The sequence below is a fragment of the Schistocerca piceifrons genome, chromosome 3 (genome assembly GCF_021461385.2).
Source record: "Schistocerca piceifrons isolate TAMUIC-IGC-003096 chromosome 3, iqSchPice1.1, whole genome shotgun sequence".
NCBI classification, from domain to species: Eukaryota; Metazoa; Arthropoda; class Insecta; order Orthoptera; family Acrididae; genus Schistocerca; species Schistocerca piceifrons.
The window spans coordinates 271,739,859-271,762,125 of record NC_060140.1 but is presented as its reverse complement, the minus strand read 5'-3'; the positions used below and the strand labels follow the sequence as shown (position 1 = coordinate 271,762,125).

General features: G+C 46.3%; 1 protein-coding gene across 3 annotated transcripts in view; it reads right to left on the bottom strand.

Moving 5' to 3' along the window:
* LOC124787609 (ecdysone-induced protein 75B) overlaps nucleotides 1–22,267 on the bottom strand; it is a 472,850-nt gene that overhangs the window by 34,963 nt on the left and 415,620 nt on the right. For 2 of the 3 annotated variants that reach the window (XM_047254363.1, XM_047254361.1), the window contains exon 2: nucleotides 8,639–8,727. In XM_047254363.1, the coding sequence (XP_047110319.1) occupies nucleotides 8,639–8,727 (89 nt within the window). Of the gene's footprint in view, nucleotides 1–8,638; nucleotides 8,728–11,965; nucleotides 12,296–22,267 lie in introns of those variants that run through there. The other variant, XM_047254360.1, reaches the window with a different exon arrangement.

Here is a 22,267-nt window from a genome sequence, read left to right as displayed (position 1 = left end):
TGTTCGAAGTGTGTTCTCCCCTTCCCCACCATCTCTACAGAGTCATCACAAGGCCAGAGTGAGTAATATTGCTCCAGAGTATTAACATGGTGCGTCGAGATGAGTGCATCTCTCGGTCAACTATGAGGATGAGCTGAATATTTTACGACCGGACGTGAGGCTGCTGTGAGCGTCCGCGTGGGGACGTCATTTGGTATCTCGTACCGGAGCGGAGGTGGGAGGCGGTGTGAACAACCGTACGTCACCGCAGCGCATTCCGCGCTGAGCAGCAGCCGTGTGGGTGGGTCAGTGACCCCGGCAGATACCGGGCTGTGGGTCACCTTGCCTCTGGGCCGACGTCTGATAGGCGCGCGGGCAGATGGACGGGCGCAGGGGAGGGGAGGGGTGGGGGCTGAGCGCCGGGTGGAGGGGGGCGCCGTGGCGCGGGGTGCATGACCGGCGCAAGGCCGCGGGAGCATCGGCCCGGAAGCCTACCTCCCCCCACCCCCCTCCTCCTCTGGCCCTGGCGCTCTGCGCATGCTCACCACATGAGTAAACACCGCGGAGCCCGCCTACTTGCACGGGACAGCCTCAAGTGGGCTGGCGAGCACGATTCTGCGCTGTTCCCAACCCAAAGACGTGCAACAAGTGCAAATGGCTTATCACCTGTTCGCTTTCTGCCTCCCAGCGCTGAGATATGCCAAAAGATTTACTGTGGATCGTTCAGACAGTTGAAGCTCGCACATTTCGAGAAGAAGCTTACTGATACGGACCTCGGCAGAGAAATCCTTTCGAAGTTCACTATCCTAGCACAAAGTTTGTTGTAGTTCGATATTTTCATAGTGTATGTAGGGACAAGTAGTTAGTAGAGATGGAGCTGTGCGTGAGTGAACTGAGTAGCACATGATTGAAAAATTATAGTGCTTTGATCACCCACACTCAATTTTCTTTGTGTGTGCGTGGTCATTCAGATTAGGAATTTTGACTCAAATTTCCATCCACCGCGACATTCAATGAAACTTCCCCGTTCGATTTAGCTGTTAGCTGGGGTACCATTGGGAGGTATTATAAAGAAATAAGAAACCTTCGTTGTCGCCTTAGACTTCATTATCCAGCTAAGCAGAGAAAAAAATAGACGGAGTCATGGCGCTACTGCACAGAAATATGAACTTGTTCATACTGCTTACATACCCGGATTTCACATGAATTATTAATGGCATCATGTGTTGTGACGATTACAATTTAATGAACGTTTTAAACTTAAATAGTGAGATATTGTCCCTGGCGTATGGAAGTTTTTCAAAAGTTACCAGAATCATCTCGCTTTTCCATGTTCACGAACGATTCGTTTGGATTTCTTTCCATTTTTTCTGTCAGTCACCCATAATGGAAGATACTGCTTCTGGCGTCTTTGCTGCAGCTTGAAATCTACGATGGGACTTCAGAAAGTGGCGTTACACAGTATTACAGCAGGCACAGTTATTTTTATTGTATGCTGCGCTTATAGTGGGAAATTTCAGCCACTTGCTCAATTCCTAAACGACATAAATCTGTTCCTTGGTCACGGAGCCGTTCGAGAACAGCTGTGTGAACGTCCTCGTGGTTGGAAAATCTCTTTCCCCTCAGATCTTCTTTCGGCTTGCCGAAAGAATGGAACTGTACGGCAGAGGTTTCGAAACTTCTCATCGAAAGTAATGAAGCAAAAGTCATGTGGAGTGTTTCATTTTCGTGCAGAAGAACAATGCATTTGGTAGATATTCCACGCCTCTTGTTCTTTACGGCGTCAGTGTCTCACGGTACGAACTGGCATCATTTGTGGTATTTGCCACAAACTATGTCTACACAACTCCCTCACAGCGGAAGAAAACAGTGGTCATTACCTTCCCTGCAGATGGCGTAACTTTGCATTCCTTCTGCGAAGGTAAGAAGGTGTGTCTCCATTCCACAGACGATCTCTTTGTTGCAGGTATGAAATGAAAGAGCCATGTCTCATTGCACGTAATGAAGCGGCTTAGGAAGCAATTGTCTTCCGCGGAGTAAGCCTCGGGGAAGACAAGAGAGGCCGTAAACTTTGCGCCTTTTGTGTGTAGGTGACAATGGTCGCGGAATCCAGGGAGAGAATATTTTCCGATACAGCAGATGATTTGAGACGATGCAATGAGCACTACCTGCTGAGATGTGCATCTGCTTTGTAGGGAGTGGCTAAATTTAGATCACAGAATACCGAGTAAGACAAGTATCCTGTCACCATTGTACACGTAGCGTGTCTTGCTACAGACGAACATGGGCCTGAGTGCATTCTACACAGGGCTTTATAGGGCACGCATCCTTACTGAACATGCGATTGGGGCAGGACAGAAAACGGCTCATATTGTTACGAAATGCCTTCCGCAGGGTTTATATGTAGGATTCAGAGCCAGGCCGAGCGGTCAAGCGGCGCAGGCACACACGAGGCTCGATTCTGCGTGTACGTGCGCAACTGCAGCTGCGGACAGAGGGGTGAACTCGCGAATGCGAGGGCGAGGGAGGCGTGCAGCCGGTGTTGCGTGGGGCTGGGGGCAGCGCCGCGGCAGGGGTCCCGGCCGGTCCACGGACCGATACAAGGTCGCTGTGCCAAGGTCACTCACCCACCGGGGGCCGAGGGCCGCACAAAGACGCCTGCCCGACTCGCCGACTGGCCGCGCCACAAATAGCTGCACTGTATCCGCCGCTGCCAGCCGCCCACTCCCGCACCAGCCGACCACTCGTGCCCGTCTCGCTCCGTCAGTTTCTCTCTGGCGAGGAATACGAGCTCTCTGAAGACTCGCAAGACACCTCGCCAGTTGCAGAGCGAGTGGTCAAAATATTCGTCACTCCCAGAGTCTCGTTTCTTAGGACGAGATGCAGTTCTTATCGACCCCACGATGCCCCTAGTACGTAATACACGGTTGCACACGTTAGGGAGGAGGTTTCTCCAGAATATTTGTACAGCCTTTGGCGACACCTTCGCTATCGTCCTCAGTGGACACAAATGCGCGTCCAGTTTCGACAATGGAACTCCGTAACTACCATGCGCGCTTGCTTGCCGGTGATGTATACCAGTTTACTTTGAAACATTGGAGATACGTATTTGTATTTGACACACACAGTGTTATTGTAATTAGTGAAGAATTTACGATTGAAGTCTGAATAACGGTAACGTGCACAGCCTTAGGAAGACTCGAGTATTGACGATTCAGGTAACAGCCGGAGGCTGCCGAGAAAATTTGATGCAGTGTAGTCACTCACGTAAGGACACACGACAAGAAACAGCAATACTTGAAATTTTTCCTAGCCAGTCATGAAACGTTTAATGTGTGTAGGATAGAAATAAAACTGTAGTGCGCAGTTTCTATTAAGTTTCCTTCGGTGTATCGTACCTCGCCTATAGTATGAATGCACTGCGGCCCACGTTCCTTCTGTAGCAAGACACGTCATTTGTCTAATATATAAATGGAGAGACTGTGTCGCTACTTTTAGTGACACAGAAAGAAATCACGATGTCGTATTCTGTGCAGGTATTAAAAGGACTGTTCGTGCGCACCTGCTACTAATTACTTCTGTCCCTGAAATGACTGTAATTATTGATCATTTTCCTTTACTGGCGTGTTCCAGCAGCGATGTCGCTGTCAAGCGGTAGATGGCTCGTGTGATCAGACACCAAAACTGCTCAGCGTATGGCGGGTTGTGGTATTCAAATGGTTCAGATGGCTCTTAGCACTATGGGACTTAACATCTGAGGTCATGAATCCCCTAGAACTTAGAACTACTTAAACGTAACTAACCTAAGGACATCACACACATCCATGCCCGAGGCAGAATTCGAATTTGCGACCGCAGCGGTCGCGCGGTTCCAGACTGAAACTCCTGGAACTGCTCGGCCACACCGGCCGGCTGTTGTCGTAGTATACATTTTGTACGACTGTGGTACCTGCGATGTAAAGTAATTAGTTCTATCTATTGCGCATACTAAGGTATTGGAACTCCCTGGGATACTAAACCTGTGAGTAAAATACGATGAGGTCAGCAGAGACGCAGCACAAGTCTGCATTAGTGAAGGTTGGGGAAGCAAATCAAAGACACCATACGAGGCATTTGCCTATTTAGACTATCCACGGGAGATTGGAAACTCGGCGGATTGGTGATCTGACTTCAATCTGTTGACCACTGCAATATCTCTCTCTATTAGAACTTCTGTTTCTAAATAACGTGTAGCAGGTTTTACAAAGCTAATGCACGACACATTCATTCGAATTGGCATATGCAGTATAAAAACGCAGTTTGAAAGGTGGTTTTGGTAGGAGTAATTTATTATTTTGTACGTATTTGAATGGATGTGAAGTGTCCCGCAATTTTCCCGAAGGAATTTCGTAACAAAGCCGAGGCCGACGGCGGTTTTGCGCTCGACGCGCCGGTCCGTCCTTTCCCAGGGCCGCTACAAGGCAAACGACCGCCCAAAGCCGCTCGCGTTGTCTTCCGGGTCCGCGACAGCTTAGCAGCTCATACGCTGTATTATAACCCTGAAACTATCTGCTCCAGAAGCGCAAAATGTGAAGGCGCACCCAAAACTGCTCTGCTGATACACATAAGGAAATCTGTCCTCAACTCGAAGGTTGGTTTGAACCTGACGGACGTGGTATGACCGCTTACAGGCAGAACTATACATTAACGAGGGTCAAATTTGGGATTTTTCAAGTTAACGAAGCAACAAGTCAGAAAAAATTCTACGACCGTTCGGAGACTACGCATTTGTAATCCACCATTTACCCACTAGAATACCGAGCTCGCACAGTTACGTTAAGGATGCCGAGAGCAAATCCAGTCTTGCACTGTAGCTGCTTTGCAAACAGTGTAAACATATTTTGGGGAGACACGGAAGTATAGTGGTGTGATAGTGAACAGCCTTGGGATAGCCAGGGATGCTTTACTTGACACAGTTTCGGCCGAAGCGCAGCGAGCGGGAAGGAAGGAAGAAATGTTGGTGGCGAGCGTGACGTAACGACTTTCTCCGGCCGGCAGGCCGTTGGCTCTGCTTTCTCCAGTGACGCAACAGGTGCGCCGCCCGCGCAACGTGAATCTCCGTGAGACCTGCGCTCGTTGCACGGCATGTGGCGTACGTAGATGGTTGGCTCGTATTATTCGCGCAGTTCAGAAAGCAGCTTCAAAGTGAGATCAGAGAAGCCACGAAGAGGCGTCCTGCGATGGAATAGAAACAGTATTTAAAAAATGCTGTTGAAACTGCCGCAGTACACTCACCTTATAAGTCGAAATTACATTATGAAACTCCCGAAAGCATACACTGTTATGGAAAAAAAAACTAGCTTCGCCTGCTGGTTGAAACCGAAGTAGACCGGGAGACTTACTTTACGCAATAGCTTCAAAGCTAGTAGTATCGCTCAGGAACTATTTGTTTTTCGACGTCGAACCGTGTCTTTACGCTGCGGAAAGTTCCATTAATATTAGCGCAGCGGCAACGGACAGGCAGTTTGCTTTAGGCAAGTCACCATCACCCTGCGCAGCCTCGCCGAAGACACGATGCAGGTATATGATACTACGGCAATATAAACTCATAAAATTTTCTCGAGCTTTCGGATGTTTACAGTGGTTAAATATCCTCGAACTTCCTGGCGGGTGCTCCTCAATCGTTGTCAAGTGCTGTCCTTTACAACACCGAGAAAGTTTTAATTCTGCAGCAGTGTACTACGTAGTGGAAGCAACCAATATAGACTTACATGGGCTCAAAGGGGTCTACTCTGAAGGTCACCACTACCAAATGAATTTATCTGACAAGCACGCAGGTTCGCAGCATTCTCGTGTCAGTGGTCGTGCGCAACTTTTTCTGGCGGAGTGCAGCAATATGTCAACGAGAAGTTGCTCGTTCAGTGCCACTGATATTCTCGAATTTTACAAACCTTATCACGGGGTAAGGTCACAGTAAATGGTCGAAAGTGGGAATTTCTTTTTCTTTTGTAGCAGGGAAGCCGGCCGGAGTGGCCAAGCGGTTCTAGGCGCTACAGTCTGGAACCGCGCGACCGCTACGGTCGCAGGTTCGAATCCTGCCTCGGGCATGGATGTGTGTGATGTCCTTAGGTCAGTTAGGCTTAAGTAGTTATAAGTTCTAGGCGATTGATGACCTCAGAAGTTAAGTCCCATAGTCCTGAGAGCCATTTAAACCATTTTGTAGCAGGGAAGGATGTCCAGAAATGATACTTGTTTATCCCAGTACAGTGTATTAGTAGCACAATCACACCCGGACGGCAATACATGCAGTGGCTTCAACGTATCACCTGTCGGGTGTTAAAATATGAAAGGTGCGAATGATCAAGAGAGATATTTGTTCGTTACTGGCTCCGAACGTTGGTAACAGAGCAGCGCGTTGAGTTTCCAGCACTGGAAATTCGTCCCTGGACAGTCAGAGTAGTAAGCCGGAGCTCTATCACACGATAATGATTTTTCTGACGTCCACAGAGTTAAACACAGAGAGCAGTGTTTCGAGGCAACAATTAGAAGTACTGAGTTGTCGCGTGTTCCGTTTGCTGTCCGTGACCACGACGGGAGATGGAGCGAGGGCGCTCGCGCACTCGGGGTGGGATGACCTCTGCAAGGACGCGTCCGGGCCGACGACCGCAGCTCATCTCCCGCCGGCCAGTCGCCGCCTGCGCAGACACTCTACACGAACTCGCCCTCTGCCCGAAACCACACCGGAATGCGAATTCCAGCCATCACCGTCCGTCCCACACAGCTTTACCTACTAGCAGTATAATCTGAAGCCCAAATGAGACTAATCAGACGAATTATATAGTCATCTCAAGATGGGAAACGATATCTGGGGCTTAGTGACTCTACTGAATGAGGAGAGGATATATACGAACGGGAAGCGAGAGGCGTTTATTTACATAGTCTGTCACACGCTATCGAGTTTTTTCGAAATTCTGCCGTTGTCAAACGATTGCCAGTACGGGCTTTGAGGACCGTCTTGATTCAAAACACTTTTTCATATCTAAGCCACTTTCAGGTGGGGGATTTCTCCGACACCAAGGTGTTTTCATTTTTCTTCTTTGTAAATTACGGAAATTCAGTTCAGCCTATTATGGAAGCAAGTGTTCATTTTCATGTCCAAACATGTTTTCAGCACATTTTTGCCATCATCAGTAACTTCTTTCATTCATGTCTTATAGTTTACAATATCAGATTTTTTCCGACATTCTGAAGACTGCAAAAAACGTACTGCAGCATTTGGCATGAAAATGAATAAACTCCTGCATAATAGGTGGACATGAATTCCCATTACTCGGTCCACACTTTACGAGTACGCTACCAATCAAGCGATGTCTAACTCTTGCTAAGGTACGGCTGAGCCTATGTGATTGCTGCATTTCATATTCACAAAAATTGTTACTACCAGACGCTTTGATCTCAGTTGTGACTCATTGATATTGTTTCTGTAATTCAACTGTGGTGGAATGGGACTACGGCTACTCGATGATTTTAAGAAAATAGATACTAACAGCCGTAATTTTATTTAACAATTTCGTCAAGCTCCAAGTTTAGGTGCCTGATTGGCACCATCTTCAGGTTTCCACAGACGAAACTAGGTAAGTCATCTAGTCGTCTTAGTACAATGACCACAATCTCCAAATGGTTTCCGTAGGTTTCTTCTCGACAGACGTGGATCCTTCACACCTCTCTCCGGCTGACAGTTGCTGTTATAGGTGTGAAGCGTCCACGTCCGTCGAGAAGAAGTCTACGGAAACCATTTGGAGATTGTGGTCACTATATTAAGACGACTAGATGACTTATATAGTTTCGTCTGTGGAAGCCTGAAGATGGTGCCAGTGAGACAGCGAAACTGGTAGCTAAAAAACATTATGACTGTTGGGAGTCTATTTTCTTCAAGTCACTGAAATTGTACTCAAAGGACAGTACTGTTTTTCGTTTTCTGAAATACACAGTTATAAATTTGTCAACATTTAAAGCAAGTTGCCAGTCTTTGCATCAGTCTGAAATCTTTTTCTTCAGACAGTGCTTTATTATGTAGAGATGAGTGGTCTGCTGAAAGTGTGGCGTTACTGTTAATATTGTCAACTAGGTTATTAATATAAAAAACGGACGGCAGCAGTCCCAACACTGTGCAGTTACTCTTGCGTCTGTCAGTGAATCTCCATGCTGCTAATAACTTACTGCAGAAATCGAAGATTGTGAGAAATGAAAGGGAAGATTGAAGAGGGAGAATTTTAGCGATTGAAAGAATAAAGGAGGAGTCAGTGAATCTCCACCCAAGATAATATGCTGCTAATAACTTACTGCAGAAATCGAAGATTGTGAGAAATGAAAGGGAAGGTTGAAGAGGGAGAATTTTAGCGATTGAAAGAATAAAGGAGGAGTCAGTGAATCTCCACCCAAGATAATGTGCTTCTAATAACATACTGCAGAATTCGAAGATTGTGAGAAATGAAAGGGAAGATTGAAGAGAGAGAATTTTAGCGATTGAGAGAATAAAGGAGGAGTTGAGGAAGGAATGCTGCGGGTGCCGGGGTGCGGCGCGGCGCGGCGCGACGGCCGTGGCGGCGCGACAGGCGAGGTGAGCAGGAACGGACAGCCCTGAAGGCCGGCGGTGAAGGCCAGCGGCGCGGACACTCACCTTGCAGCCTTCGCAGGAGTGCACACCATAGTGGAAGCCGGACGCCTTGTCGCCGCACACACGGCACAGCACCGTCGTCCCGTCGAACTCTGCAACAGCCCAGAACACGCCGGCGTCACGCACTTGCGATACTACGGCCTCTAGTCACATACACACACTCAAAATGTCAGTTCGAGGGCGACCGCACTCGAACAAAGGAGAGCGGCCAACTCGAGCACAGCGAGGTGAGTACAATACAACGTGATAGAGTATGCAGAGACTTCTTCCCTCCCAATCTATCTGACCTTCAGAGTGAGAAGTAACTTCAAAAACTCTCCTTCGATCACATTTGGCTACAATGGTGATGCTGCCGTTAAACCGAAGGTTGAAATACATCACTACAGTGCCTTACTAAGCATGGTCTTACTGGTATGCCATTGGCTTCTTCCGAGCTATGGACTGACTTAACCAGCTAGTTATAAGGAGACTACCAGTTTAAAGTATTTTTCACCTTAATAAAAACTGCCAGAGGCGAAAGAAGTGATAAGTGTTCAGTCCCTGGACTGACTGAGTATCGAACCCGTGGCTGTTTTACAGCCCTACAGCTTACAGCCATGCACTGCTCAAAAGTCCCTCTCGTGTTCTAAAGGGCTCAAGAAGCTGAAGCATTGTCACTACAGTGAGCTAGTCTCCTTCGCCGCCCAAGCCGACACAGTTCATCATCACAGATCAGTACTGATCTACAATAATTAATGTTAAGGTTTCCAAAAATCACTTGGAACAAATCGAATAACATTTCTTTGGAGGCTGTGCGGTTCTGCGCGCTTCAGTCTGGAACCACGTGGCCGCTACGGTCGCAGGTTCGAATCCTGCCTCGGGCGTGGATGTGTGTGATGTCCTTAGCTTAGTTAGGTTTAAGTAGTTCTAAGTTCTAGGGGACTGATGACCATAGATGTTAAGTCCCATAATGCTCAGAGCCATTTGAACCATTTCTTTGGATATATGGCTGCTTCACAGAACAAAATACTTCAACGTTTCGTAAGCTACTGAAGATGGCCTTCGTCAGGTAGTCAGGTTGGAAAAGTACAACAGTACTAATCGTCAACTTGGAGAAGAGGAGGCTTCGAAAAGTTGTACTTTGGACAACTTGACGCAACCCGTAGAAGAAGTTGACCCAACTAACTGCCTCAGACGTAGATACGATTCGATCAGTCCCTTATCTTGGACCTCCACATGCAATAACTTCGCAGCCAGACTTTTCATAGACCATCATCTTAATAGACTTCATATCATGCAGCTATTCCTCCAAGCTTGATAGCTCTCTCTGCAACCAAATACCCTTCCTAACACCCACAGAATAGTGCGTCTGTCCGCAGCTCGTGGTTGTGCGGTAGCGTTCTCGCTTCCCACGCCCGGGTTCCCGGGTTCGATTCCCGGCGGGGTCAGGGATTTTCTCTGCCTCGTGATGACTGGGTGTTGTGTGCTGTCCTTAGGTTAGTTAGGTTTAAGTAGTTCTAAGTTCTATGGGACTGATGACCATAGATGTTAAATCCCATCAGAGCGAGCCAGTGCGTCTCCAACAAAAAAAATTACGATTTCTGCTAAATGTAGCCGGCCGGAGTGCCGTGCGGTTCTAGGTGCTACAGTCTGGAACCGAGCGACCGCTACGGTCGCAGGTTCGAATCCGGCCTCGGGCATGGATGTGTGTGATGTCCTTAGGTTAGTTAGGTTTAATTAGTTCTAAGTTCTAGGCGACTGATGACCTCAGAAGTTAAGTCGCATAGTGCTCAGTGCCATTTGAACCATTTCTTGCTAAATGTATTAAAAAAAAAATACATTTACAAAGACGAAACAAAATCGCAGCATGCTTATTGTAGTGATTACATAGCCCGATTAGATAAAGTGTAGGAGAAAGTAACGCGTGAGTCACTGCGAGTCCCAGCATTCACTCTTTGCGTCACAGCGTTCTCATACCTGATAACAATGAAAGGGTTGCTTGCTCATGCGGTCGTTGAACTCTCCAGGCCAGGGACAATGGCACGGCAGCGTCGCAATTTCTCGCAGCCTCCTCTGACACAGAAAGCGAGCAAAGTGCTTATCTAATCTCTGACCCGGATAAGTTCGTTCGAACCGTCACGAGGGAACAAAGACTGAAGCGCCATCGCAGTTTTTCAAGGACTTCTCGAATGCGGGTCTCTTTGCTGTCAACGACCACTTGCCAAGGTCACCGACTTGTCGGGGATTACGGCGCGGGCGCAGTCGCCTCGCGAGGACAAGGAGGACGTTATCTCGCGCAAAACAAAGAAATGTAGTAACTTACAGTGTATCTTCTAGTCGTGTTTGATGTTGCTGTTGGGCTAGTGCGTAAGAATAGGAATGTCAACCCCACTGGACACAGAGAAGTCTACAGTTTAGAGTTTCTTTCAATGTTGGATGCTGTCCTTCAAAAAGCCCTAAAAATTGTTATATCATTATGGATATTTCTTGTTTTATACTGATATCAAGAATTTAAATGTCACTTAATTTCTGGTATTTGTAAAAAGTCATATTTCAAAACCGCCCAGGGCTGCCGCTCTTTTACTACCTGCTTGATCATCTGATCGTATTGAGGTATCTTAAAATTACTTACAGCTGCCTACACGGCAACGTAAAGAATTTTATGATACCTCAAGATGATCAGGTGAACGAAATAGGTAGTGAATAATCAGATGTTATTAGTGGATTTGAAAAATATGATTTTCTTCTTAAATAGTAAGGACGATGAGGGACACCACCTGCACAGAATATTTCTTTTTGCTGCTTCTTTAATCGAATTAGGCAATAACGGGAAAATTCCTATTATAGCGAAGGACTCTATAAGTGCAGAGATAATGGAAGTCTCAACCGGTCTAGAGGATGATAACGTTGTAACATCTGGAGCGCAGATACTATCAGGAAGGCTTTAAAATAATTATTTGCGGTAAAAAAGGATTATCAAACCTGAACGTTGGTTTGAACATCAAAGTGCTTTACTAGACATTGTGCTGTTGGAAGTTGCACGCCGTCGGTTTCCTCCGATACTTTGAGCTGACTTACGAAGCCAGTGGCATACAGTTTAACACGGACTCCGAATGCGGTACAGCTAAGACAGGCTTCAGAGGTATGCCGTGTTGTCGCAAAACGCTATGTTAGCGTCCTCGAACGAAGATTACTGCACTTGCAACAGTTACAATCATCGACAGGTGTGGAGCGGTGTAAGAAACGTATGGAGAGAGGGAGAGAGTCGCCTGGAAGAAAAGTGAGAGGCCGGTGAAAGGTTGAGGCGGCGGCGGCAGGTGGAAAGTGAGAGAGCGGGCGGGCGCGCTTTACCTATGTGCAGCTCCGGCTCTCGCCGGCCGACCGCGGCCGCGTCCATATCGACGAGCATAGCGGAGGCGGGCGACGCAGAAGACACCGGCGCGTCGTAGGCGGCGCCCGGCGGGCAGCCGACGCTGCCGTCGGACAGAATCATCGCGTCCGCTCCGCTCGGCACGGTCCCGCGCACACGACTGCTGAGGGCAAGGCGAGCCACTGGCACTTCACACACGCGGACACACTGTTCGGGAACGACCGCACCGCACGACTGCCACGCGGAGAGTGAAAGTCGCAGCAGCGCCGCGCACGCACCACACCTGAAGGGCGACGGCAGCCTTGTTGGTAAACGGCCAGTGCCGCCCGCGGTAGTGGGGAAGGGGAAGGGACCTCGCAGAAAACCTGCGCGCCCACCGCGCCCGCTTATTCCTTTTTTCGGCAGCTCGCCGGCGCGGAGGTCATTGACAAACAATAGCGCGGCGGCCAATGGCGCGCGCCGCGGCGCCGGGCGCGGCCCGCGATTGGCTGCCGGCGGCCCCCCACCACCGGCGCGCTCTGCCCCCCACCCCGCGGGCCGAGCGCGCCACCCCTCCGCGGGAGACGCAGGGGGCTTCGGCCGGCCACACACCGGGGTAGTTCAACGCCCCCGAACCTTGACTGAATTACCCAGACTGGAAGCGGCCAAGGCCACCCGCCGGAGCGGCGAACGCCCCGGCCGGGCGGACCGAGAGCGCACTGCGCATGCGCGGCGAGGCTCACCACGCCGCTCCTTTCACTGGCGCGCTCTCCCAGAACTATTTACATCACTTATCGCCTCACCGTTATCAGCAGGCCGCTGCGCGGGTCATCGAACCCCACCTGCCACCGCGACGGAAGTCGAAATCTGCTCTCCTTCTCATTTGACTTCCATGCACCAGCCCTTCTATTAAAGACATCGACTGTACTCAATCGTTACGTAACGATCGCTGTTTAAAAAAGAAAGTGCTATTAACCTCTGACCGATTTGGCTATTCGCCCAACCTCCTCCCACCTTAAGCCTATTCAGCGAGTTCGGCGTAATGTGAAGGCATTTCCGCAGCCGCGTAATGGCTCAGAAAATGTGTTGTATAAACGTTGAATTTTTTCCCGGAGTAAACCTAAGAGAATCCATGTGTGATGAGGTCCTTCGGGCGAGTGGTGTATCTCATTACATTGAGGACGATGAACTCTTGTTGCCGTGGTTACACAAAGCCGCGCAGCCATCGGTGTGCAGTCCTTCGAGGTAGCACATAAATCTACAACGTAAGATTCTCACTCTGAATAAAGGCTGGGAACAAGGCAGGTGATTAACCTCTCGCGTTCGCCCGAGAGGTCACTAGGATGCTTTCATTCTTTCAGCAGCAAACTGTGAGAGTTAGATATTCTCTCAGGAAGTTACCACTGCAATAAGTGACAGCACTGAATGTACCCTTAACGTTTTCTTTGACACAATCGCAGAAAACGTTTTGTATCGTTAACCGGCTGGCCGTCGTCAGAACAACTGTAAGTGACATTAGATGGTCCAAAGTAATGCTTTCTCAGACAATGGCTAATCGACTGATACCTGTTAACCACACTCGTACAAAACATTTCCTGTAGCTGAGTCTACATCTACGTGTACATGATTACTCATCAGTTCACAATTAAGCAACTGGCAGAGGGCTTATCGAACCACCTTCTTGCTACTTTTGTACTGTTCCACTCTCGAACAGAGCGTGGGAAAAACGAAAACTTAAATCTTTTCTTCCGAGCTCTGATTTCTCCATTTTTATTATGGTGATCGTTCTTCGCTGTGTAGGTGAGCGTCAACAAAATCTTTTCACACTCTGATGAGAAAGTTGGTGATTGAAATTGCTAGAGAAGGTTGTGCTGTAGCGAAAAAACGCCTTTGTTTTAATGAATGTCACCCCGATTCGTATATCATATCCGTGACATTCTCTTTCCTGTTTCGCGATAATACAAAACGAGCTCCTCTACTCTGAACTTTTTCTATGTCTTCCGTCATCCCTATCCGATGCGGATATCACCCGAAACAGCAATACTCCAGAAGAGGGCGGACGAGTGTTGTGTAAGCTGTTTCCTTATTAGACCTGTTACGTTTTCTAAGTGTTCTGCCAATAAATCGCAGTCTTCGGTTTGCTTTCCCCACAACTTTATCTATGTGATCGTTCCAGTTTAAGTTACAGGTAATTGTATTCCCTAAGTATTTAGTATGTGATTTAACGTGTAACCGAAATTTATCGGATTCCTTTTAAGCATGGAAAATGTGAAGTGCATCATCGACAAAAGACAATAACTACCTCCACAACGAAGTCTCACTTTTTTCCCAAATGATACAGTATTGTGGATACTTTTTTATACCCAGGAGGTCACTAGAAGTTTAGAAGCATGTAGAGGTTAACAACTCATGGAGAACTCTGGAAATACTGCGTCTTATAAGATCAGAAAATGCAAAGATCTTTTGGAAATGTAATTATCAGAAAGTGGGAAAAACCAAAAGCAAGAGAGAAAGTTATCGAGGAACAGAGAGAATTAATTGGAGAAAAAAACGGATTTCTTTTTAACTCTTGAAGACTGCAATTAACTTCTGCTGTCTCTGAAATAGAATACATAAAGACGGACAGTGCAAGAAAAACATGATAGCAAATACTGAGCAACGGAAAGGACACTAACATCCAACAGTACAATTCTTGGAGCCAGAAGAAGATTCATGGAATCGAGGTTTGTAAGGTTCTAATGGTGGAGAGCTAGAAAGAATAGAAACAATTAGAAGCCACTGAAATATGTTGTTACTCAAAACATTTGCAGGCCACGCGGATTGGTCGAATAAGACATGAAGGCACGCTGCAACGTCTCGACGACCTGATGAATTAATCGCAGAGTTAGAATGGTGGGGCACATATTACGACATAAGTCGCTGCTGTAAACTGTATTTGAAGGGACCGTAGAAGACAGGCATAGGTATGAATATATAAAGAGAATCTGTGATAATCATGTAGGACACAGCAGTCGTGCTGAAATGAAGCGAATAGCGACAGAAAGAGATACGTGTATCAAACCAGCTGAAGACTTTATGGCAGAAAAAATGGTTCAAATGGCTCTGAGCACTATGGGACTTAACAAATGGTTCAAATAGGTCTGAGCACTATGGGACTTAACAGCTGTGGTCGTCAGTCCCCTAGAACTTAGAACTACTTAAACCTAACTAACCTAAGGACATCACACACATCCATGCCCGAAGCAGGATTCGAACCTGCGACCGTAGCAGTCGCACGGTTCCGGACTGCGCGCCTAGAACCGCGAGACCACCGCGGCCGGCTGGGACTTAACATCGGAGGTCATCAGTCCCCTAGAACTTAGAACTACTGAAACCTATTTAACCTAAGGACATCACACACATCCATACCCGAGGCAGGATTCGAACCAGCGACCGTAGCGGTCGCGCGTTTCCAAATTGAAGCGCCTAGAACCGCTCGACCACACCGGCCGGCGATGGCAGAAATAACTAGTCTTCTGACTGATTTTCGTTCCTTGTCCATGTTTTTTCTTTCTTTTTTTTCCTGCATGTCTAATACATCAAACTTTCTGAAAAATTTGTACTCAAACTCTATTCTGCCTTTTCTCCCAAGAGCGAAGTATTCCTGGATGCTATGTTGGACATCTTTTTGAACGGTTCCATCTCCTGGTAAATTCTGTCCATATACGTATTTTCTGTCCTATCGTTTCTTGCAGGTCTCTCCGCCGCACTTCACGTACTCCAAATCGATGGAGGTGGCACAGTGGTTACCATACTGTACTCGTCGACCATACAGATTTACCTTTTCCGCTATTTCTCTAAATCGCTAAAGGCAAATACGGGGATGGTTCCTTTGAAAGGGCACGACTCATTTCCTTCCTCTTGCTTCAAACATTGCGAGTGTTTGCTTGTTCTCTAATGACATCTATGTCGACGGGACGTTAAATCCTAATCTGCCTTCGTTCACGTGCTCGAAGTATTGCGCACCATCTTGGCGTTTATCAGTAGCAGTTTACAAAGCGGCAGACGGCTGGGCGCCTTTTGTCTGCTCTCCACGGCGCTTCGTGTGTCGCGAGGACGCTCACTCATTCCTTGAAACGAGTTCGTTGACCGCGGCGGCGGTGATCGCCTTGTCGCCGGTAACCATGAGTGTGGTGGGCCTGTCACTGTAGTTGACGTCTGGCGCCGTTATCCCTTGTGCCAGAACGAGGGCAAACTCATGATAAAGCTCTCACTGCGACTTATCTGTTCATATCGATTACAAAGAGTTGTTTTTCTCGATCTGCGCTATTACGTTTGTTAAATTTAGTCACCAGCTTTTGTCTGACTTACCAGCAATACGCTTCGTTAGTCCACACCGTTCTCTTCCTTTTTTTTGTTTGTGTAGGGACGATTTTATGGATTACGTGATGTGTAAATAACCTAACAATAACGCTATCTTTTACTGATATGTATAATACGGTTGAATCTATATGAGTCCTGTATTTTCAATAGCGCCATCTTCCCAGCGATTAGTTACGAGAGTGCGATGAAAAGCAATGGCTCCGAATTTTTTATGCGGGAACTCCTGAAGTTTTTTTTGTAAATAAAACAAACATATTATTAAGATTCCAGAATTTTATTTTTCTTCTGCCGGTAGAGGGCTCCGAACTGTAGCGTGTAACATGGCGGTGTGTAACGCGAGAAACGGTGTCCTGTAATCGAGTTTCCAGCTCGACGGGTTCATCGACACACGGGGAAACCTCTCCTGCGGCATGCCAGTGCCAGACTGCACACGAGCGATGCGGCATCTCGAACAGTCCGATGCCTTGGTTTCACTGCCACGGATCAGTCTCGCGTTGCCTCCGTTCCATTTTCATCTGTTTCCAAAACTTAAAGAGACCTTCAAGGACTTCACTTTGATGGGGACGAAACGGTGCAAACAGAGGTGAGGCTGTGCCTCAGTCAACTAAGTCAAACATTCCACAATGGCGGCAACAACAAACTGGTCACTTGTTGGGTGAAATCTGTTCTTCGCCAGCGTCACTATGTTGAGATGCAAATATTTAGACATGAAGAACAAAGACGCAAAATGGTAATAACGTCTGTTTTATTTAAAAAGCTTTAATAGTTTTCACATTAAAAATTCAGAGGCATATCTCTCCAGCACGTCATCGTAGACGAAGTTCTTGAGAATATCTTCTATGAGATGACTCGCAAACTGATTAATGAGCGAATAAAAAGTTTTAAGAGTATTATAAATCGTGTGGAAGCAGTTTCCGTACAAATTACCCGCTACTATAACAGAAAGATTTTAACTCGACAAAATATTTGTGAAATTGTGTACTAAAAAGCATTGTATATCTATAGGGTCAAGAGAATCTGCTATTAACATTCTTTACAACACTACACCTGTTAAGGAAAAGATTTAAACTTCCTCTAACTATCCGCATTGAACTTATGAGTGTGGAAAGAGAAAAGTGATATACCACTGCTATCAAGCGACGAGTCAATAAACTCGCATCAGGGAGAGATCAACGATGCTATGAAAAAATATGTCGATTTACTCACAGGTAAAAGCAGGTTGTTGTTCACGTATACGAGTATATATAGACACTACACCGCAATCCAGTGTACCGGGTGATCAAAAAGTCAGTATAAATTTGAAAAGTGAATAAATCGCGGAATAATGTAGATGGAGAGGTACAAATTGACACACATGCTTGGAATGACATGGGGTTTTATTAGAACCAAAAAAATACGAACGTTCAAAAAATGTCCGCCAGATGGCGCTTCATCTGATCAGAATAGCAATAATTAGCATAACAAAGTAAGACAAAGCAAAGATGATGTTCTTTACAGGAAATGCTCAATATGTCCACCATCATTCCTCAACAATAGCTATAGTCGAGGAATAATGTTGTGAACAGCACTGTAGAGCATGTCCGGAGTTATGGTGAGGCACTGGCGTCGGATGTTGTCTTTCAGTATCCCTAGAGATGTCGGTCGATCACGATACACTTGCGACTTCAGGTAACCCCAAAGCCAATAATCACATGGACTGAGGACTGGGGACCTGGGAGGCCAAGCATGAAGAAAGTGGCGGCTGAGCACACGATCATCACCAAACGACGCGCGCAGGAGATCTTTCACGCGTCTAGCAATATGGGTTATTTTTTGGTTCTAATAAAACCCCATGTCATTCCATGCATGTGTGTCAATTTTTACCTCTCTATCTACATTATTCCGTGGTTTATTAAGTTTTCAAATTTATACTGACTTTTTGATCACCCGGTACATTGCATTCAGGAAGACATTTCGTACCAGTATTAGCGAATTTGTCTTATTACATTCGCCTTTTGAGCGAGGTAAGAAAAACTGTTTAAATTTATTCTCAAGTTCTTTACGCAAGATATACAGTGGTGGCTGCACAAGCGTCCAATTCTAACTCAAGGGCTTTGCTAGTGCAGTAATTTCGTGTACCACTACAGTTGGCGAAAGGTGTCTCTGTCTTTATTTGTTTCTTCCACTGGCGGTATGACCCCTGCAGAGAAGGGTTGTAAGGCAGATGGAGGAGCTCACACGGGATACGAAAACGAAATCGGTGCGGCAGATGCGGCTGGGCTATTGTTCGTTTTCCGCGGGCCGTAGGTATATTCCTGTACGGGTTCGTGGCGCGTTTCCCGAGGGGTGGACACCGAAGCGACGGAAACGACTCAACGGGGGTGTCGGCCTTGGAGCGCTCCACAAAGGCGGGGGAAATCGTGGGCCGGGGTGAACGTCCCAGAGGGCGTCCACCCCTTTCTGGCAGGGTCGCACAAAGGAGAGCGAGGCGGCAGCCCTCAGACATCCTCCCTGTCGCTTTCACGGCAGAAATTTTCAGGGTCACGGTGCCCCTTCGTGGCGCGTGAAATTTTTGCAGATGTCTTCTCTGATGTCACGTAGCCATAGGACTGAGTGTTTGATGGCCAGCAGGAGTAGGAAGTGACATGTAATTGCCACCTTAGTACAGGTGATATTTAAAATAACAGGAAAATTGGGCCTAGGGACCACGAAAATGAAATTCATACGAAATCAAGAGTGTAGGAGATATAGATAACAATACTAGTCCGACGGTAAGACGTTTTGTGGAAACAAAAAGGTCACTAATGAGTGACTGAAAATTGTGGGGCAAGTATCCATAATGGAAGACAGCCACATGCTCATAAAGAAAGACATACTACCTCCACACAAAAAAAGATGAGAGGGCACGTATTGCTTAGTAAACATGTGCTGTGGCTCGTCATTTCTTTTCTGTCGAGTTTAACTCAGATGATGGAGAGAGACATAAGGTATTCGCGATAAAATTTGTCACAAGTTCTCAATATATAATACTAAAGCTATCTAACTCTTAGCTGCATTTAATGGAAGGATTAATCAAGCACATTAGGTTCAGTTATACATTTTCCTCCTCTGTTTCCTTCCATATGCCTCCACAGTAATAAAGCACTCAGCAACCAAAAAGACACTCCTGCTGCTTCTTCCCAATGACAGAAACGAGGCGGCAAGATTTCACTCCCTGCGTTACTGAATTATGAGAAGACAAGACAGAATACGTTTCTTTCTAAAATATATTTTAATTCCGATTCCGTTGTTCCCATTAGACATCGCATGAGTCTATAACAAATAAACTAGTATATTCTACATCTATCTACACCTACATATATATTCTGCAAGCAAATGCATGGTGCATGACAGAGGGCTGCTATTGAGATGCGAAGAAAAAAGTGTACCCTGCTCTAGAGATCCCAACTGATATGTGTTTGACTTTAAAAAATTTTAAGCAGATGACTCACGAATGGTGTTCGCCATGCAAGGTAAATTGGGTGCATTCATTTTTACATCTGAATGCCTTTAGCATGTGATCACGTAGTGCTTGGCCCTGACCAACAACGGCACGAAAACAAAAGAAAAACATGAGAGACGCAATCTTATGTAAGACCTGCCACCTGAGATTATTCTGTAGTATTAAAAAGCCTTGGCTCAAACACTGTGTGAAAACGCCAAGGAGGGGACAGTGGAAAGGGAGGTGGGAGACACCATTAAGAGAAAGATTGGATGGCAAAGAATGGATAAAGAACACTCAAAAAACCATGTATCTTCGTCTTCGAGCTGTAATTCAGATAAGCTGGTATACATGAAATTTGACATTCCTGTTCTTGTTACGTTCATTCACCACGATTACAGGTCAGATTTTTGTGTAACATATACAACAAATTCTTTGCTTATTATGGCTAGTAAGCCTGCATTCCATGTTATAAAATCTGATACAGGTCTGCGACATACTTTCCTGTTTCAAATACCACTGTAATCTTAACGCGTTTCTGCGGTATGGGGAAGTACCAACGCCTTAAGGTTATTTCTGGAGGTGAAGCTACTATAGTTACGAAATCTGCCGTATTTATGTTGAACTGATAAGTATGACACTGCGTTAAGGCAATGTGGATGATCAACTGCGTAGCCTGTAGAATTCACAGAATGATTTCTGAGGCCTGCAGTCGACAAGTATCGGAATTTTCGGGGACATCTCAGTTTACGGCACGGATTTTCATACCTCAAATACGAGCATTTTAGGTTAGTTATAATGGTGAGCGTTATAGATATCGTCAAAAATTCACAAATACCTAAAAAAGCATTTTTAATTCACAATTTTGCGATGGATTTCAGAGTATTTTGGACTTTCAATTCACAATTTCGCGATGCATTTCGGAATATTTTGCCTCCATCATGAGGTCGACTTCATTAATGTGAGTGGATCACGAATCTTGTTTTGTACACGACTTAGTGAGTACAGTGTTACACCTCTACACATAATATTAATTGCAGTCCAAAAATACGCACAGGAACATATATGAATACTTTCACAGTGTGTATGATATAACAGAGCGATATGAAACTGAAAAATACGGAACGCTACAGTGCTCAGTGGCGTTTCTTCAGTTTCAACTACTTTTACTGTTGCATTATTTTTCACAAAGTAACTGTACACACTTTGTAAAATTTAGAGCGGACAGAATCAAGATAAGCAAAATTTGACTGACAATGAGTGTAGTAAAGGGCTACAGAACTTGTGAAAGGTCAGAGTCAAGCAGGCAGAGTTGGTACACTATTTGGCAAGCTGCGAACAGTGTGTAGCCCGTCCGAAGATCTGCCTCTTGGTGCAAAGTGGATCAGAAGTGCATTGGTGGCTGGTGGCTGGCTTCACTTTTACGTGCGGTTCGACTTGCGGCCTGCGAGGTGAGGCGAAGCGAAGCCGAGCGTGGACGAGGTTGCTGACCGTGTCGGCTAGCGTCGGGCGCCTTCGGCAGCATTCGGCCGCCTTCGGCTCGGGGTCACCGAGAGTCACTTACCCCCGTGGTACACAAACCGGACGCAAAACCTGCCGGCTGAATGCACCCGCTCCGTCGCATCTGCACACATGGCAGCTATTGTCATTTATGGAGGATTGGGCTTTTTATCCTGACAAAAGTATCTTCCAGTCCTAGTAGAACCAATCTGAGGTGCTATACTCGACGTCATAATGATGACGCACCTACCAGAAGCATAATCGTAATAACGATGATTCGTCTCGTACGTGTATTGTATCTGAAACTATTACAGATTTTTTTTTTATTTCGAATACATTACTTGAATATTCATCACAGACCCATATAAGAGAGCGTGTTGTCATAAAAATATCACTGGGTGGACAGCTGTCATTTTTCTACTTTGCCACCATTTCTCCTGTAGTCTCTGGGTTAACGTTTTTATGGCAATCGTGTCATCATGTTTTCGGTTACAGCATCACCAGCGATTCAATACTTCGTTGATATACGAGAATTTAGAAAGTAATGCCTGAGATTTTTCCGAAATGAGAAGGTATCAGTTTGGTCCAGAAGGATTAGTTTCTTTACAGTTCAGGATTGACTTGTGTTCCCATCATTACCGCACAGTCACGATGATCGTACCCCTAACAAAAATGTTCAAATGTGTGTGAAATCTTACGAGACTTAACTGCTAAGGCCATCAGTCCCTATGCTTACACACTACTTAACCTCAGTTATCCTAAGGACAAACACACAAACACACTCGAACCTCCGCCGGGACCAGCCGCACAGTCCATGACTGCAGCGCCTTTGACCGCTCGGCTTATCCCGCGCGGCGTACCCCTAGCACATTCATTGTAAATTCATGCACTGAAAAAAAATTAACCCTCTGTAGGGTTGAAGGAAGGATTTTCGATTTTAAAAACATCTACAAACTTATTCAGATGAGTTCCAGAAATGTAG